The sequence below is a fragment of the Corythoichthys intestinalis genome, chromosome 9 (assembly GCF_030265065.1).
Source record: "Corythoichthys intestinalis isolate RoL2023-P3 chromosome 9, ASM3026506v1, whole genome shotgun sequence".
Taxonomy (NCBI): Eukaryota; Metazoa; Chordata; class Actinopteri; order Syngnathiformes; family Syngnathidae; genus Corythoichthys; species Corythoichthys intestinalis.
Genome location: NC_080403.1, coordinates 48,241,950 through 48,261,612, shown reverse-complemented (window position 1 = coordinate 48,261,612; position 19,663 = coordinate 48,241,950). Strand labels below are relative to the sequence as shown.

The 19,663-nt window shown below is 38.6% G+C and overlaps 1 protein-coding gene across 2 annotated transcripts; it reads left to right on the top strand.

Annotated features, from left to right (window-relative positions):
- Window positions 1–7,117: 7,117 nt before the first annotated feature.
- On the top strand, window positions 7,118–18,232 carry LOC130922220 (uncharacterized). Of its 2 annotated transcripts, XM_057846838.1 has the most exons (5): window positions 7,118–7,375; window positions 11,607–12,104; window positions 17,164–17,343; window positions 17,532–17,795; window positions 17,894–18,231. In XM_057846838.1, the coding sequence occupies exons 1-5, from the start codon at window positions 7,195–7,197 to the stop codon at window positions 18,109–18,111; spliced, it is 1,341 nt and encodes a 446-aa protein (XP_057702821.1). In that variant the 5' UTR covers window positions 7,118–7,194; the 3' UTR covers window positions 18,112–18,231. The 2 variants fall into 2 exon arrangements, with proteins under 2 accessions (XP_057702821.1, XP_057702822.1); XM_057846839.1 differs by lacking the exon at window positions 17,164–17,343 and having other exon boundaries at window positions 17,894–18,232.
- The last annotated feature ends 1,431 nt before the right edge of the window (window positions 18,233–19,663 follow it).

Below are 19,663 nucleotides of genomic sequence, written 5' to 3'. Positions count from 1 at the left end.
GCACCCGCCCCTCCACCGGTCTCTGCATGGCCCTGCTGAAACACAGTGTGGGTCGACAGAGCTCAATATTTTGTTGGGGTGTACAGTGTACTGGAACATATTTCCTCCACACCCTTCTCACCTTTTTAACCCCTGACCCATTTTCATGCCTGCCATGGACTGAGAGGCTGCCGTGCAAGAAGGAAGCCCTTGCTCCAAAAGCGGCACCTTAAGGCTCGACTGAAGTTTGCTGCTGATCACATGGACAAAGATAAGACCTTCTGGAGGAAAGTTCTGTGTTCAGACGAAACAAAAATCGAGCTGTTTGGCCACAATGCCCAGCAATATGTTTGGAGGCGAAAAGGTGAGGCCTTTAACCTCAAGTACACCATGCCTACCGTCAAGCACGGTGGTGGTAGTATTATGCTGTGGGGCTGTTTTGCTACCAATGGAACTGGTGATTTACAGAGAGTAAATGGGATAATGAAGAAAGAGGATTACCTTCAAATTCTTCAAGATAACCTAAAGTCATCAGCCCGAAGATTGGGTCTTGGGCGCAGTTGGGTGTTCCAACAGAACAATGACCCCAAACACACATCAAAAGTGGTAATGGAATGGCTAAATCAGGCTAGATTTAAGGTTTTCGAATGGCCTTCCCAAAGTCCTGACTTAAACCCCATTGAGAACTTGTGGACAATGCTGAAGAAACAAGTCCATGTCAGAAAGCCATCAAATTTAACTGAACTGCACCAATTCTGTCAAGAGGAGTGGTCAAAGATTCAACCAGAAGCTTGCCAGAAGCTTGTGGATGGCTACCAAAAGCGCCTAATTGAAGTGAAAATGGCCAAGGGACATGTTACCAAATATTAGCGCTGCTGTATCTATATTTTTGACCCAGCAGATTTGATCACTTTTTTTCTGTTCACCCATAATAAAGTCATAAAAGAACCAAACTTCATGAATGTTTTTTGTGACAAAGAAGTATCTGTTCCAATCACTCTATCAGAGAAAAATCAGAGTTGTAGAAATAACTGGAAACTCAAGAGAGCCATGATATTATGTTCTTCACAAGTGTATGTAAACTTTTGACCACAACTGTATGTTGTTTTTTATTGGCATGCTAGGACGGGCTCATTACCTCGCGCTAGCTTAGCCACTCCGGAGCCCTGAAACTAATAAATAACTAACTAACTGCATGGAATTTTTAAAAATCAACTCCACCGACTAATTAAACCCCCGCTAACGCGAAGGTTAATCCTAATGTTAAAAATTCTGAACTTAGACACAAAACCTGTGGAAAAAAGTGAAACAAATGGATCATTAAATCAATGGTTCCAAATGTTCACTCCACCATTTCTTGAAGAACTGGCAGTTCTAGAGCTAATACTAAAAAAAAAAAAAAAATGCCCCCACTTTCTGACAAACAGAATCCAGAGGAACAAGAAGCAAGCTATGGGTTCATAATGTTTACTTTCTGTTGTCTTGCCAAGTCTAAATATTGCAATAAGACTTGAGGACAACAGAATCCATCTGACTATACTTCGAGCGCCCGAGCTGGCTTGGGATAGCCTATGGATTGAAGGTGGACAAAGATGACTCTGAAGAGTGCATGGATGAGCATACTTTGGTTCTGAATAACAACAAATTGCAGGATCTTTGCGGGCAGCATCAAAAGGAGAAGTGGCAGAAGGACTTTTTTGGAGGAATAGGCTAGAAGTACAACATCCTTTCTGCAAAACACCAAGAACGGTGGGGTATTGTGTCTTTAGTGCATCCTTACATTGCAGTTGCACCCAGGGGCGGCACTAGAAAAGATATTTACAGAGGTGGCGAGAGGGGGACAGGAGCATGGCGAAAAACACTGACAAGACTGATAAAGCAGTTTCTGCTCTTGCACTCCTCTTTAAAATAAACTGCTATATTTGAAGCCAAAACATCTGTTGTGTTTGTTAGAACAATATTTCTATATGCTGCCATAGCAGATTCATGGTGCATTAAGCCCTTGAACTATTTTGAATTTGTCCGTTTTACCCTGGAAGCCCCTGTTTACAGACATCGCGCAACCGCTTTTGTTTCAACCCAGCCATTAAATGAAGGTAATTAATTATATTTATTATTCAAAATGTTTGTCATTTTTAGCTTAGAAACAGTAATTGATGTCCAATATTTCGTTTTAAAAAAAAAACGACTTTAAAAATTATTCACTCGCATATTTTAAACTTAAATAAATATAATTTCTTGCCTTCTTTTGATGGCTCGGTTGAAACAAAAGCGGTTGCGGGACGTCTGTAAACGGGGGTTTTCAGGGTAAAACGGACAAATTAAAAATAGTTCGGGGGCTTAATGCGCCATGAATCTGCTATGGCAGCATATAGACATATTGTTCTATCAGACAAAACAGTTGTTTTGGCTTAAAATAGAGCAGTTTCTTTTAAAGAGGAGTGCAAGAGCAGAAACTACTTTTTCAGTCTTGTCTTGTGTTTTCCGCCATATATTGATCCACATCGATTATTACACTCATAGTGTCAACATATGGGAGAGGTGTACACATATTGAATCAGTAGAAATTAGAGCTGAAACGAATACTCGAGGAACTCGAGTAACTCGAGTTTAAAAACTGATCCGAGTAATTTTATTCACCTCGAGTAATCGTTTATTTTGACAGCTCTAAGCATCACGTTTTGCTCGGACTATTTTTAATGCGGGACAACGCGCTGATGTCACGTGCGGAGAGGAAGAAGAAGAAGGAAAAAAAAACTTACTACAGCCGCTACAAACGACGCTACAAATACTAGCCCGCACAGATGCTACGTTGGTAGCATGTAGCGTCTGATGCGTCTCATAGAGATCACATGTATGTTGAACTAGATGCTAAATGACTGACTCGGCCGCGTCTGGGCAGCGTTAGTAAACAGCCGCCATCTTAAAGCAGTAGGGCGCTATGCGCTTATAAAGAGCGCTAAGCGCTAATAAATAAGATTAACGTTACTGTCACTACTAGCTCACGTAACGTTAGACCTGCGGTGGGCTAGGTTTCTATTAATTATGACCACTGTCGATGCGTGGCTAACATGTCTTACATACAGGCTTTAACATAACATAGCATTGTGGAGTGATGAGGGTGTAAAATAAAAACTTAATAATTCTAACTATCAATTTTAGCTCAGTAGTCATTGCTGGATAAAACACCAAGTAGCACTGATCCCTAATGTGCTCCAATACAGCCTGTATCATACATTTATTTTGAACACTGAAAAAACTCAAAATCCTATTAGGACTTACATTTTAGACTAACTTAAAACTTAACCATAAAAATGGCTTGACACAAATAGAAATTCAATTGAAACACGTGGGAAAAAAATCCCAACTTTTAAGTGATGTGTGTTGTCACGCGTAACGGCATTTTTAGGTAAGATATATATATACACATTTTAATAAGATCTAAAAGTTTTTTGAGTGAAAGCAGTGAATTAGTCTTTTTTTTTATTCTAGTTACATCTGAGATACAATTGTTGGCTGTTTTCAACAATATACATCGAAAATAAAGACATTGATTGAGTGAAAATGGTTCAAGATTAGATTAAATGTCTTGTTTTCTCATGTATATTTATAATTGCTCTTCACCTAAAAATATATTTGTTTTATCCGATTACTCGATTAATCGATAAAATTTTCAGTCGATTACTCGATTACTAAAATATTCGATAGCTGCAGCCCTAGTAGAAATCATACGTAGACGCTACAAAAAGGCCCTGGTGATATTTAAAAACTGAGATAGAGCAACTTAGCTTCATACAAGCTTTTTAATATAATAATTATTAGTAATATCCTCACTGACAGCACTACTTAATTGATGGCAGTAATGTCAAATTAACAGGGGCTTTTTATTTTTTTAATCGGTGACTACTAAAGCTGGGAATCTTGGGGCACCTAACGATTCGATTACGATTCAGAGGCTCCGATTCGATTATTAATCGATTATTGATGCCCATTATATTTTTGATATTTCCATAATTCCACATGTAAAGTTTTCAAACTGTTTCATCATTTAAAGATAGAGTCAAGCTTTTGCCGATTTAGGAGTATTTTAGATAAAAAGTTAATTAGGTTCGCTAGATCAGAGAAGTCTACTGCTTTTAAATGGCGGCTGTTTACTAACGCTGACAAGTCTGTCATTTTGCATCTAGTTCCATATATATGTGATATCTACTGTAGCATTATGTGGACGTATGTTTGTAGCAACTACCATCAGGGCATTATTTGTATCGGCTGTCCTCAGTCAAATATTATTGGGTTTTTTATCTAGCGGAATGAGTTGAGCATGATATTTACTCTCGGTCTTTTCCTCATTGCGTCCCGAAGACTGTGCTGACTGTGTTTTAGTTCGGCTTTACCTGGTATAAATAAATAATCGGAATTTGGATGTTTGTGAATCGTTCTCGAATTTTTCACGGCTGAATCACGAATAATCTAAGAATCGGAAAATTTGCACGCCTCTATTGATGACTGTGGTAGCAACCCTGTCTCTTAGGGTGGCACTTGCCACCCCATGTTACCCTGGTGGGTCCGCCCCTGGTTGCACTTCCATGTACACATGATTATCACTTTTTATCGTTAACTCTCTACAATGGGTTTTCACTACATGTTGGACCGTTGTATAGTTACGAAAGAAAGTCATATTTGATGCCATGCTCTTCATAACTCTGTAATTTAAATGTGGATTTATAAGTGACACTAAATTAAAATGCTTCTGTGGCATAAACACTGCTACAGGAAACTGCTGAAATCCAACACTGTGTGTGTAATTACATTATTTTATGGGAAATTATTTTGAAATCCAAACAAATTACTGACCTACAACAGATTTTGTTCAGCCTCCAGGTTTACACTGCTTGCTGTTCAAAAGAATTTTTATAGCAAGAATGATGCTTAGCAGATCAAACCTAGTCATTAATTTTCTCACAGGGTGAATCCCTACAACTCTTGCTTCCCTCTGAAAAAACTGGAAACAGAAGAAAACATCAAGCATTTTGTCGGTATTATTGCAAAACGTGTCACATGCTTATCCTGTGGTTTGGTTGTCCACCCAACGTAAACGCAGAGGTGGGTAGGATAGCCAAAACTTTTACTCAAGTAAGAGTAGCGTTATTTCAAAATAATAGTACTCAAGCAAAAGTGGTCATCCAAAAAAAAATACTCATGTACAAGTAAAAAAGTATTCGGGAGAAAGAATCCTCAAGTAACGTGTCACATTGCGAGTAATTGCTCACAATGTCTTGATTTTTTTAAAACAATGGTATAATTTATTTTCTCAGCACAAAAGTCATCACTATAAAGTGAGATTATATTGTACTATAATCTACTGTGTGAGCATATTAGGCCAAAAAAAAGACAAAAATCATTGAATTCTGACAACAGAGCTACAGAAATGAAACATCATCTGTTCAAGGAGTCTGAGTAGCCTCTATTGGAGAAAACATATCCTACCATGAAATTCAAACGATATCAGGATTTCCGTTGTCTATCGGTGACAAATAAAAACCGCGGCAGAGGTTGAAATCTGCGCTTTCTCGTAATGTTGACTGTTAAATAGTTTCATTTTTATGGCGCTTGAAAGACGCCACGTGATTAAACAGGCTGGCACAGTTATAGGACTTCCAAATGCAAGTTTTTGTGTGGTCATGTGACTTGTTACATTTGATTGGGATAATAGAATCTGTCCGCATCTGACAAAATTAAACTAAAATCGAATATGTAGAATAAAGACGAAAAATGTAATGACTAGTTAACTAAAAGTAGCAGGGTTTCTTCACAAATCTACTCAAGTTAAACATATGGCGTAGTAAAAATTCTCTTAGAAGTAGATGTTTCTCATAAAGTTACTCAAGCAGTGGCGCTGGAAGTGGGGTGCTGCAGCACCCCCTGGTGTAGGGGAGGGGAAAAAATGGTAGATTTTTTTTGGGGGGGGTGGAAATAAACAAAACATTAAAACAATAGTGTATTTAACTTTGGGGATTAATTATATACTATGTCGGGAAAGTATTATTAACATGGTCACCACCTGATACCTTGCTTGCTACTGGGTCACGTTGAATAAGGCGCTATTTGTGAAAGGGGGACTTAATGTCCAATAAGCCTTGGTTTTAGTTTTCAAATGTGTTTGTGGTTCATTACGCTGTCTAGCTTCGGGGAATTGCATTATAATACACAAGCGCTTTTTTCCAGTACAAAAACTCCAACACACACTGTTGGTGAAATAGAACGCTGTCTTTGTAGTAGCCTAGTAGTAGTACGTAAACCATCCAGAATGCGTGAGTACTGCCATTGTGCACGCCTTGTATGAAGAAAATGCGCAGGCATGACGAATTTGGACCAAAACGGCCATTTTTGAACGGGAAAAACTAAAAGAGATCCTCAGCACCCTCTGCGGTGAGTGACTCCAGCGCCCCTGTTTTTCAAGTTAATTAAATGGAGTAAATGTAATGTGTTACTACCCACCTCTGGCTACATGTCAGCTTTTCCCTCTACAAGCAGTTCCTGGACTGAACCTTTTGAACGGTGGGAGCAAAAAGTGTGACCGAATAACGCCGCTAAATGCTGATATTTTATAATTACTCGATACGCGCATGTTTTTTCCATGCCTACATTATGTTAGCCCTTCTTATAAAGTCCTTGACAAAAGATCTACATTTTCTTCTTGGGTAGTTGTTATTTGTCTGCAGGTCCCCCAAGGTCTGTTATTTCAGACCTTGGGGGAACTGGAGAAACAGTGGACTGAGTCTGGAGTAGAATTTTTTCTTGACTTTTTTGCCAAAATCATCAATATTAAAACAATAAAAGGCTTGAACTACTTCAGTTGTGTGTAATGAATATAAAATATATGAAAGTCTAATGTTTATTAGTACATTACAGAAAATAATGAACTTTATCACAATATGCTAATTTTTTTAGAAGGACTAGTAGTCATGTCACGGTGAGTGATGCTCTGTGAAAACATTTATTTCCATCAGTTATGCTGTAATGGTCATTACATTCCCTACCAGGAGGTGGCGGTAATGAACCTACATGTTTCTTTTCAAGCGAAGATGACCGGAAAAGGCGGAATTATCCTTGAAGTTTACCTTCCGGGTATTCTTTCTTCACGTTGTCTTTGATACAGTTTGAGCTCTACAATAGTAGTTGCATACTACTTGCATTGCATTTCATTTTTCTAACATGTCGACCATCATCCAGATGGAAACGTTCCAAACGCTTTTGACTGAACGTTTTAACAATTTCGCCAATGTCATATTTAAAGATGTGACGCTTATGATAAAAGCCTACCAAGAGGAGAACGACCGTCTGCGGTCCTTACTGAACGATGCAACAACCTCCTTGAGGAATTCAGCCAAAATCGGTTTGTAACTTCTTTTAACATTCATACATAGACATATTGCTTACCAGGAAATTTGGAACTCAAAATTCTTTACAAATGAACCTTTACTTTTCTGAAGTTCTGCTTCATCATTCATCTATAAAGGATCGAAAATCCGTGCTAACGTGAGTAGACGTTAGCTTTTTTCCGAACAGTTACCGTTGACCACGAGGACTAACTTGTGTAAGTGTAAAATTAAAATGTTTTGTTTGTGTTTGAGGGGATAGTGCCTGAAACGATTAATAAATTGACACCCAAGATTTTGAAAATGGAATGAAAACAAAAATTTCACAGCGGTTTAGGGCTGCAACTATCGATAATTCTAGTAGTCGATTAAAATTTAAACAAGTTAGTTCGAGCAATTGGATTAGGAATATTAAATGCGTTACAGAATACGTTTTTGGAGATGTGAAACAAAGGCTTGCCAAGATTGCACTTTCAAAAGAGCGTTCAATGGGAATACAAAATAAAATTCTCGAGTGTTTCTTCCAACAATGCAGAATTGCACTTTAATCTGAAAAGAAAATGCTTGAGTTTAGCCTCAAACGGTATAAAAAATAAATAAGATCCAAGTACAGCAAAAGAACAATTAGCCAACTTGCTGTGCAAAAGTCTGCTAGCTTAAATGCTAAAAATATGATTATTATTATGAATTTTTTGTATTTTTTTTTTTACAATGCTGTTAACAAATTGTTGAAACACACATTCCCACAAAAACGGCTACATATACCTATAAACTAAATTACGAATGCATAAAAAATATTGGCAAACAAAAACTAATCTTATTTTGAATTAACAGGGAGCATCTCGATTCAGCCGTTTTGAATGAGTTATGTCATATCCATTATTACCACTAGAGGGCAGTGTGTCCACCCAAATCAATAAAACTAAATGCAAACCCTTTCAAAACCATTTCAACGCCACTCTAACTAAACGAATACTCGAAGCAGCAAAATTTGATGCAAAGCTTTTTTCTAATCAAATTACTCGAGTTAATCGATTAATCGTTGTAGCACCACAGGGGTTTTACCATTAGATTTTTTTAAATTCAATTTACCACTATTGTTTACTTTTGTTTCAAGTAAAAACTAAATCCCTAAAAATGACTTCTTTTTTTTTTTTCAAAATTGGAAATTTAATTTTAGAAAGATAGGAATATATTATCCTTATGAAAAGTAACTGCATTCTTATCATATCTGTAAATTAGAGTTGTAATGATTGGAAATGATGGCCTTACAACTGAAAACTGATTTCTGATTTAAAATGGCTGGTAAAATGACAACAGCAACCTAATGCAACACTAGTAGGACATAATACTGGGGATGTCCCGATCGCATATTTTTGCACCCGCGTCCGAGTCACCTGATTTTGAGAATCTGCTGTTACCCAGTCCGATCCAATACCGAAAAACAAAAAGTTGTAATTTTTCATTTAAAAAGTTTTTTTAGAACAAAAGTTCCAAACATGTTACTGTCCCACAGTGCCACCTTCACAATGTGTGTTTCTACGTTATTCTTGTTTAAATAAGAATAACGTCCTTACTGAACGATGCAACAGCCTCCTTGAGAAAATTCAGCCAAAATCTGTAGCTTCTTTTAACATTCATACATAGACATATTGCTTACTCGAGGTGGGCATCTTTGGGCACCTAACAATTCGATTACGATTCAGAGGCTACGATTCGATTATAAATCGATTATTGATGACACCCCCCCCTCGCTATTAGCTGCTTTTAATGTTTTGTACATTAGTTACAGAAACTGTAAAAAATAAAAAAATAAAAACAGCCTCACAGGCTTAAATAAACGACTATTTCAGTATCAAGTTAACAGTTAAAAACAATAAATAATATACTCAAATCCCCATTCTGTATCAGCAGCTTTAAACTACATTCAATTCATTTAATGTTGTGAATCAACCGTTTAAGTTGTTAAAATTGCTCCCGTTATTCCATAATTTCCCTTTTGTCTACTTTCGACATGTGAAAGTTTTAAAACTATTTTAAAGATAGATTCAAGTCAATATTTTACCGATTTAGGAGTATTTTAGATAAAAAGTTAATTAGGTTCGCTTGAAAGGTTCGCTACAACAGCCTTGCAGGGAAGTCTACTGCTTTAAGATGGCGGCCGTTTACTAACGCCCGCATCTAGCTTTCCATACATGTGCTGCCAACACCACCGAGTCTATTTTGCATCTAGTTCTATATAAATATGATCTACCGTAACATTATGTGGATGTACTTTGTAGCAGCTGTCGGCAGCAGCCAGTTTTGTTGTTGTTGTTGTTTTTTTATCTCGCGGCATGAGTTGAGCTAGAGCCGTGAGTTGAGCATTGGCATTACCCGAGGGGCCAGGTAATGACAAGCATGATGTTTAGCTACTCTCGCTCCGTTCCTCATTGCGTCCCGAAGACCGCGCGGCGCGCTGAGTGTGTTTTACTTCCGCTTTACTTGACATATTTGAATAATCAGAATTTGGATGTTTGTGAATCGTTCTCGAATCTTCCACGGCCGAATCGCGAATAATCTAAGAATCAGAAATTTCGCACACCTCTATTGCTTACCATGAAATTTGGGCCTCAAAATTGTTCTGCTTCCTTATTCATCTTTAAAGGATCGAAAATCCTTGTTTAAACAAGAATAACGTAGAAAAATGCTTGTCTTTATTAAATGTTTCATAGAATGAGTCCACTCAAATCCACTCACGCTTTGACGCTCACGCTGCTGAGAACAGCCTCTCACTTACACAATGAGTTGCCACAGCACACTTAAGCAAGTTAATTTTTCCCCTCCTTTTATTTCGATTCTCAAAAGTAATATACATTGTATTTACAATAGTGAATGAAGATGGTCTATTTCTTGATTCATTACATTTTTCTTTTAAAGGAAATAGAAAAAGAACTTAAATGAATGACCAAAAAAACACAAGTTAAAATATTTGGGAGCAAATCAGGTATTGTTTTCTTAGTTACCCAACATAATTAGGAGGTACTTTCTCTTTTGAGCGTCAATTAAAATCCATTCTAATTGGTTTCACGTACTCTGTCCACTTGGACTATATCAAATAAAATGTATTGATCTCAAATTTAAGCGAAAACGACAGCTTCCCCGTGATGTAAATTTTATGTACAGTATCTATCCATTCCTCAATAGTACGTGATTCTTTTTCAAAGCCAATTCCTAGTAATAGATTTCTTAGTGGCTGCTAATAGAATCAAACGTTTTTAATCATTAACTTAACTCCAATTTTCCAGCTTCAAATCACCCAGATACAGACATTCACATTTAAAAGAGAGATGTTGCCCGAAAATGTTCTCCAAATGTGCATGAATTACAGTCCAGTAGGGTGTAATAACGTTGCATATCTAAAATATATATGAGTGGTCCGCTCCATTTGTTCCACAGTCTCACCAGCAGGCGTCTCCTTTACCCAAGTGTTATGCAAGTTTAGTGATAATTGACACGTTTGTACCTTTGATCATAGAGCTACCAAGCTTCTCTGGCAAGATCAAAGTTACACGCCTGTCAATCATCATTAATTTTAAGTACCAAATACAAGCTGGACAGTTTGGCCGCACTGCTTAGCAGGAGGGAGGGTGAGAGGCTGTGGCACTGTACAAGCATGAAGCAGAAAAACATAAATATATTTTTAAAATTCAAAACGAGATCCTTTTCACCCAATTACGATCCTCTGAAAAATGGCGCAATCGGCCAGATTTCTGATGATGTGAGTAGATCAGGGCATCCCTACATAATACTCTAATAATAGTGGGGGTGTTAGCGTAAAGGGAGGTTCTTAAAATGACGTATGATGATGCTTGGACCTATAATAGAGTGTATTGGTGCTTAAATTCCTCTCTTGACAATAAATATTTAAATAACTATGGTAATTTAGGTTATTAAACGTGAACGCGGAGAATTGATCAATAAATCGTCATCATATTTTGTCTTATGTTTCACACGACTTGCCGTATTAGGTCAATACGATGAAAAGTTACTAACTTAGCATTGCATTAAAATATTTTTGGGTGTTTTACCATGAAAAAAACAGGAGCCACCTCTTTACAAAAAAATAACACACAGACAGGGGCACAGGCCCTTAAAAAGTCAATTTTCCACAGTATACCTCCTTTAAATTTTAATATGTGTGTGCCTGAAATGTTTTTGTCTTATACTCAGAGTAAGGAAGGGTGTTTCTTTTCTTTCCCCGAAAAGATCACAATATATCGGCTGGACCGACAATGGGCGTCAAACAGCAACCACCGGATTTGAACATTCCTGGCGTGGAGACGGGAGCAGCGGACTTTGCCAAAAGGCCTAAAATGGAGCATACTAAAGTTAAAACACCGGCTCATGTGAAGGAAGAAGAGAATAGTAATGTTTTGCAGCAATTTGACAATACAACAAAGGAAGAACCACTGGAAGCACCTGTGTCATTTGCAAAGGAAGGGCCAGAGCCATTGGCTGCACTGGAAGTACCTGTGTCATCTGCAGAGGAAGTGCCAGAGCCATTGGCTGCTACGACTGCAGTGGAGCAAACGGGTCCATCACAGCCATCTGCATTTGCAGGATCTGTGCAAAAAATGGAAGCCTCTTTGATAATTGCTGTGAGTGACCATCCTGTCCTTTACGACACGACGTTGCCGACATATAAAGACCGGAACAAGAAGGACGCTGCCTGGAGGGAAATAAGCGTCGCGCTCAATGTTTCTGGTAAGTACTTAACGCCGCAGCTAAAGCAAAAAAGGTAGCAACCGCTAAATTGTAAACTGGCTACAGTACTCAAAGCCAAGCAATGTATTTACTTTCTGCTGACTTGTATCGTCTTTGCTTACACCTTACAGTGTATCACAAAAGTGAGTACACCCCCTCACATTTCTGCAGATATTTAAGTATATCTTTTCTTGGGACAACACTGACAAAATTACACTTTGACACAATGAAAAGTAGTCTGTGTGCAGCTTGTATATTTGAGTTAATTTATTTTCCCCTCAAAATAACTCAAAATATAGCCATATAACCTAAACCCCTGGCAACAAGTGAGTAAACGCCTTAGAAACTACATACATCCCTAGATGTCCAAATTGATTACTGCCTGTCATTTTCCCTCCAAAATGTCATGTTACCCGTCACACGAGTGCTGTCAGCATTGCTCCAGAGATTGAAGAGGTGGGGGGTCAGCCTGCTAGTGCTCAGACCATACGCCGCACTCTACATCAAATTGGTGTGCATGGCTGTCACCCCAGGAGGAAGCCTCTTCTGAAGACGGTACACAAGTAAGCCCGCCCGTCTCATCAGACCATAGGGCATGGTTACAGTAATCCATGTGCTTTGTTGACATGTCTTCAGCAAACTATTTGCGGAAGGGTTTATGGGGGAACAGAAGGAAAGAAACACAAGAGAAGAAAGAAAAGAAACGCAAACAACAACAAGAAATACATTGAACATCTACACAAACTACTAATATGTTTGTGCTATCGTCAGCTAGATGTATTTCCGGTTGACGCCATGTGGGGGGCCTCTTGACCAGGGAAAGAGGGGGACGGGAGTGGGGGAGTCTATAAGCTAAGTTATTGAAAGGGGTAGAGTGTAGGGATGTCCCGATCCAGGTTTTTGCACTTCCGATCCGATACCGATATTGTTTTGCACTTCCGATCCAATACCGATACTGGCCGATACCGATAGCGGCCTATCTGAGCATGTATTAAAGTTTAAAGTTATTTACCCTCCTTACTTAGTTGTCAGACTCATGTTGAAAAGGGTTTTAGGTAGAGCTGTCCCGATTAGTCGACGTCATCGATGACGTAAATCCGTCGACGAGCACAACATCCCGTCGACGGTTAATGAAGGGTTAAAAAAAAATATGCGCGGAAAGTTCAGAATGTCGGATGCTCTGTATGCAAGCGGGGAGAGCGGCACAAAGCCAAAAAAGCGCACCAGAGTGTCCAAAACATTGACTTATTTCAAAGAAATAAAGGAGGGTACACTCTTGTGTCCTGTCTCTTCACTGCCAAGCTTGGCTGCACGTCGGCCGTGAATAAACACCTCAAGCGCCGTCACCGTTTGTAAAAAAAAAATTTTTTTCATTTTTTGTACACCAGAGGGTGCTGTCGCTTTACTAAATAATAATGTTTCATTGACAATGGGCCCTATAAGTGCTATTAGTATTTCCAACTGAAAGGTTTATTTCATGTTATGGTTTATTTTATGGTATAGAAAATGCTATAACGTTAAAAGGTCATAAATATATACAGTATATACAGTGATTGCACTCAAGGAAGAGATTGTCAATGATAATAAATTAAGGTAAAGGCAATTCATATAGGCAATTCATTGATATATAAATAAGGTTTAAAAGGAAAAAGTGAAAAGTTTTTTTTATTTCTAATTGTGTTGTTTTATTTGTGTGCACCATAGCTCTTACAGTGTGATTACATCAAGGATGGAATAAAAGTTGTAAACCATCAGTTTAAGAGACCATCTTTTCAATCGGGATGCTACACTAGTTAATTCTATCAGCATTTGAAGTCATTGTTTATTTGTGATTTATTATTGTTATTTACGTGTTTATTTGTACTTTAGTAAATAATTTAAGTGTTCCAATATGTTTTTTGTAAATTGATAAGCGTCAACAAAAATGTCATTGCTAAATTAGTAAACAAAAACAAAAAAAAATATTTTTTTAATTATTAGATTAGTCGACTAATCGTAAAAATAGTCGGCTGACTAATCGGGAGAAAATTAGTCGTTTGGGACAGCCCTAGTTTTAGGACTTTTGATAACAACTAGCCAGCTGAATTAGGTGAGTTTGAATAACACACAATGGTTGGTAACAAGAAACTGACCTGTTTATTCAGTGACAAACACAAAACATTATAAATAACAAACAGAAATGGCATAGTCAGTCAGTAAAACGTGCAAATAATATTGTGAACTGTCAGTGGAAAATCCCACAAACCCCTCAAGCTATTAGATGATTTTTAATGTTTTGTGCTTTAGTTACAATAATTGGATAAAAAGCCTCTCAGGTTTAAATAAACGACTATTTCAGTATCAAGTTAACATTTTAAAACGGTAAATGAAATACTCAAGTTCCCATTCTGTATCAGCAGCTTTAAACTACATTCAGTTCATTTAATTTTGCGAATCAACTGTTAAAGTTGTTAAAATTGCTCCCGTTATTCCATAATTTTCCTTCTGTCTACTTTTGACATGTGAAAGTTTTAAAACTGTTTTGAAGATAGATTCAAGTCAATATTTTGCCGATTTAGGAGTATTTTAGATAAAAAAGTTAATTAGGTTCGCTTGAAAGGTTCACTACAACAGCCTACAAGGGAAGTCTCCTGCTTTAAGATGGCGGCTGTTTACTACCGCATGTAGTTTTCATTGCATATGTTGCTAACGGCGTCGAGTCTGTCATTGTGCATCTAGTTCTATATACATATGATATCTATTAGACAAGCATGATGTTTACTCTTGGGACGCAATGCCGTCCGTTTCTCATTGCGTCCCGAAGACCGCGCTGTGTATTACTTTCGCTTTACTTGACATATTTCAATAATCGGAATTTGGATGTTTGTGAATTGTTCTCGAATCTTCCACGGCTGAATCGCTGAAGGATGTAATGACGTCTGGGCATGTTGTACCGTGGTTCTAATGCTGCGTTCCAGAAAAGTGGGATGTAGGACTTTTCTGACCTCCTACTAGGAAAATATCATTGGAACGCCACTCGAACTGGGAAGTCCAAGTCGCGGAGTCGGAGAAAAAATAACTACCCCGACTTCCAAGTTGTTTCAATCTGACGTCACTGGACAAAATGGCGCTCAAGAAAACGTATTGAATGATAACACAATAATGAAGTAAATCAAGTTTATTTGAGACGCCATGTATATTTTCTCATACAGTGAATTATCTTTGTTGTGCTACGTTTTTATATTGACGATCAGCAAAGGACGTAACTAATAAAAGGCAGTTTACAGTGTGGGCAATAACTCAGCCGTCGTTTTTCCTCTACTATTTGATCGCTTATAGGAAGGCAGGTTCGCTGGAGGTCAAACTGTCTTTGGATGGCCAAAATAAAACACACCTCGTCGCGATCAGCCATCTTTGTTGTTTACATTTGCTTGGAACGCTTTGAGGTCGGAACTGGTACCATCCGAGTGGGATAAATCCGACTTCCCACTTCTCTGGAATGCAGCATAAAAGTGTTGGATGGTGCGTCTTTACTCACGAGAGATAATGGCTCATCATCCAGAATGAATTCTTCGGCAATGACTCTTGTTATTGCCTGGGCTTTGGGACTGTCAAGTGCCAGTTTGTCGCGCATAGCAAAACTTTCTGCCAGTGTTAGTTGCGTAGGACCCTTCTTTTTGTCTTCGGTTTTCTTAACATACTCCTTATATTGTTTGTGGTGGCATGTCGCTAAATGCTTGATTAGGTTGGTTGTATTAAAACTTCTTACAGCTTTACCACCACGCTTGACTTTGTGGCAAATGTTGCACTCTGCCTCTTCGTCTTTGTCGTCCTTTAAGGTGAAACGATCCCACACAGCTGACATTTTTACCGATAAAGTCTCTCGGTAAATTAGGAGACGGTAATGTAGTGTGTTGAAGGAGTGCCGTAAAATGCGGACCAGATTTTAGGGAAACCGAAGCAAAAACTGGAATGGATTATGTATATTGGTGCGCTGGAAAACACGGACCGGAGTTTTTGAAATAAACTGGATCGGAATTTTCCCGTGTCGGCCGATCCGTTACCGATGCGCATTTTTTTGCCCATATCGGTGTCCGATCCGATCCAAATATCGGATCGGGACATCTCTAGTAGAGTGGACACAAATCAGCTCTGTGATCTAGAACCCAGTAATCGTGTGAATCCCTTGTGAGTGTAAGCCCATTAGCGACCGACCCTACGCTGCCCCACCCGCAAAGGAAAGCCCGCAAACAGTTTGCTGATGACATGTGAACAAAGCACATGGATTACTGGAACCATGTCATGTCATGTTGACATGTCTTCAGCAAACTGTTTGCGGGCTTTCTTGTGTGCCATCTTCAGAAGAGGCTTCCTCCTGGCCATGCACACCAATTTGATGTAGAGTGCGGTGTATGGTCTGAGCACTAACAGGCTGACCCCCCACCTCTTCAATCTTTGCAGCAATGCTGACAGCACTCCTGTAACGAGTCACATGACATTTTGGAGGGAAAATGTCAAGCAGTACTCAATTTGGACATTTAAAGATGTACGTTGTATGTTTCTAAGGGATGTCCTCACTTTTGTTGCCAGGGGTTTAGATATTAATGGCTATATTTTGAGGGGAATATAAATTAACTCTATTATATAAGCTGCACACAGACTACTTTTCATTGTGTCAAAGTGTCATTTTGCCAGTGTTGCCCCATGAAAAGATATACTTAAATATCTGCAGAAACATAGGGGGTGTACTCACTTTTGTGATCCACTATAAATTCTTGACTACTACAAGTCGGACAAAACTGGAAAACGACTATGCTTCATTTGTTTACAATTATCGATTGAAAGACAATCGCAACAATCAATGGTAATATCAGCAACATTCAAGGAAGCAACAAAGTCAGCTACCGCGTGTAGCTAAATGGCTAGCAGGCTACAAAGCCAAGCTATTTAGCTACTTTCTACAGGCTTGCATAGTCTTTAATTAAGTTTTGGGCTTCCACAGCCTCTTGGCTATTTGTGTATTTGCAAATTTGCAATGCCTGTTTGTCCAATCAATATTTTTCTGTTCCTGTTCCATCAGCGGATACGTGTCGGCGCAAATGGAAGAACCTGCGGGACACGTACCTCAGGAACAAAAGAATAAGGAGGGAGGGAGAAAGGAGCGGATCAGCGGCTGGTTCGGCGTCGACGTGGAAACACACAACAGTGATGGCGTTCCTTGATAAATTTGTAGCATCGAGAAAGACCTCTACCAATTTCGGTTCGTTTGGATGTTCATGTAAAGTTTCTGTGCGGTACGGGAGCAATTTTCAGGAACAAAAAAAGTCGTCATATCTGCTCATAGGAATGCCATGACCCCTATATGACACCGTGATTAATGCAGCATTGTTATTATGTTTTGGGTTATTTTATTTTTTATTATTTACTTATATATATATTTTTTTTTAGACATGAGCCAAGACGAACATCAGAGTTTGATTGGGGACCCCACTCCTGGCATAGAGCCTATCTGTCGAGCAACTACACCCTCAATGGACTCGCCTCCTGGACCACCTGCCTTGGGAAGCACAGAAATCACGCTGACAGACTGCACACCAGCCATGGGTCACATCGCAGAAACGCCAGCCGTTGAGCTCTGTGCTACTCCCCCTCCACAGTTAGCTGAGGACCCCTCCAATTTCACCCCGGCAGTCACACCACAAAGGCCGCGTGGTATGTTTTAAAGTTTATTAATCGATGTAACCAATGTTTGTGTTGGACATGGTATGATTGTGTTGTGATGGCATGAACAACCTCTTTTTATAATACAGGTAAAAAGCGAAAGGACTCTGTGGGAGACCTGGAGAATGAGATTCTCCAAGCCATCAAATTCCACGGAAACAATTCACCAACCCACAAAATAAGCCACTGTCTTCTGGAAATACAAGAGCGTATCGAACCACTTCCAAAGATGAAGCAGCAAGAGCTTCAATTAAAGTTGCATCAGCTCGCATTTGAGTTTGTGAGGGCACACAGAAGCTCTGAATAGTTGATATTTTCTTTAAATTTTTTACTGTGAATTTTTTCTTCGCGTACAACTATTGTACTTTGTGTATTTTGCATTGGGGGATTAAAGTTTATTTAGTACCAAATTGATCTCTTGCAGTCTGGTCTATTATGTATGGTGAATCAAATGATTCAAATTACAATCAGACTTAAAAGTACGTACGACACGATTAAAAAAAAAAGTCTTAAATGGCATTGTTAGGTGAAGTGGAATCATATTTTGAGACGATTTGACTATACAACAATTAGGCAAACCGCATTATGAGAAATTAGTCTTTTAATTAGCTGTTTAGCCACCCTTACAATGTTTTACTGGAAAATTCTTAATTTTAAAATCATATACCGTATTGGCCCGAATATAAGACGGCCCTGATTATAAGACGACCTCCTCTTTTTCAAGACTCAAGTTGGAAAAAAGGGAAAAAAACTTTTTGAACACCATTTTAATTTTTATACAGAAAATAATTACAGTACATCTGAAACAAATGATTATAACAATATATTTGAGAGAAAAAGCATGTTATTTTGCCTCATTTAAATCTTGATATCTGAACATTTAAATATGTAAACTAAAGTGCAATCACATTTGTGAATGAATGGCTTCTGGGTTTTGAAATGTAAATAATCTATTGTGATAAATCAACAAAATTGCAATAACTGCATTAACCATAAGGGGTCGCTTTGGCCTGGGGAATCAAGTTCAGCATTCACTTCAATGATATCTGGCGCCATCTAGCGTCGTGAATGGGTATAAAGTCTAGACCCCGAATATAAGACGACCACCACTTTTTCAGTCTTATTTCAACGCAAAAAAAAAGTCTTATATTCGGGCCAATACGGTACTCTATAAGAAGTCAATTACATGCAATGACACTTTTCGGCCACCACGGGGGGCCTGGCCCCCCTTGAAAATCCGCTTATGCATGGGGCTGGGGTCCTCTGTGCTCTGCAACTGGGAGAGCTAGCTGAATATTGGTGCAACGTCTCATTGGTAAAACTGGTAGAGCCACTCTCTGCATCGCAGACAAATTTAAAGTAAAATCTAATATGTAGAAAACAATAAAAATATGACGACTCCAGTGTAGCCCAAAGTAGCAGAGTAAAAGTAGCGTTTCTTCTTCACAAATCTACTCAAGTAAAAAGTATGGTGTGGTAAAAATTCTCTAAAAGTAAATTTTTCTCAAGTTACTCAAGTTATGTAACAGTAAATTTAACGCATTACTGCATACCTCTGCACACCTGTCAAGTTGTATGGTGTCGGCGTAATTTGTACAAGCACTGATTTTTAAATGTGTACGCTGTACGTTCAAAATCTGTTTTTCGTTCATAACGTTTTTGTTTATTTTTGCCTTTCGAATTTTTTCACCGTTTCGGCAACGAGACAATGTGCGTTACTATGCGTTACTTCGTTGGTTGAACGACGCGAGAAAAGTCAGAGACACTTGAGAGAGAGGAGCGGGAGTGAGAAGAAGGGAAACGTGTTGTGACGCTTTTGCAAACGCGGTGCTAGGCTAGGTGGGAAGAAGGGAAGCGTG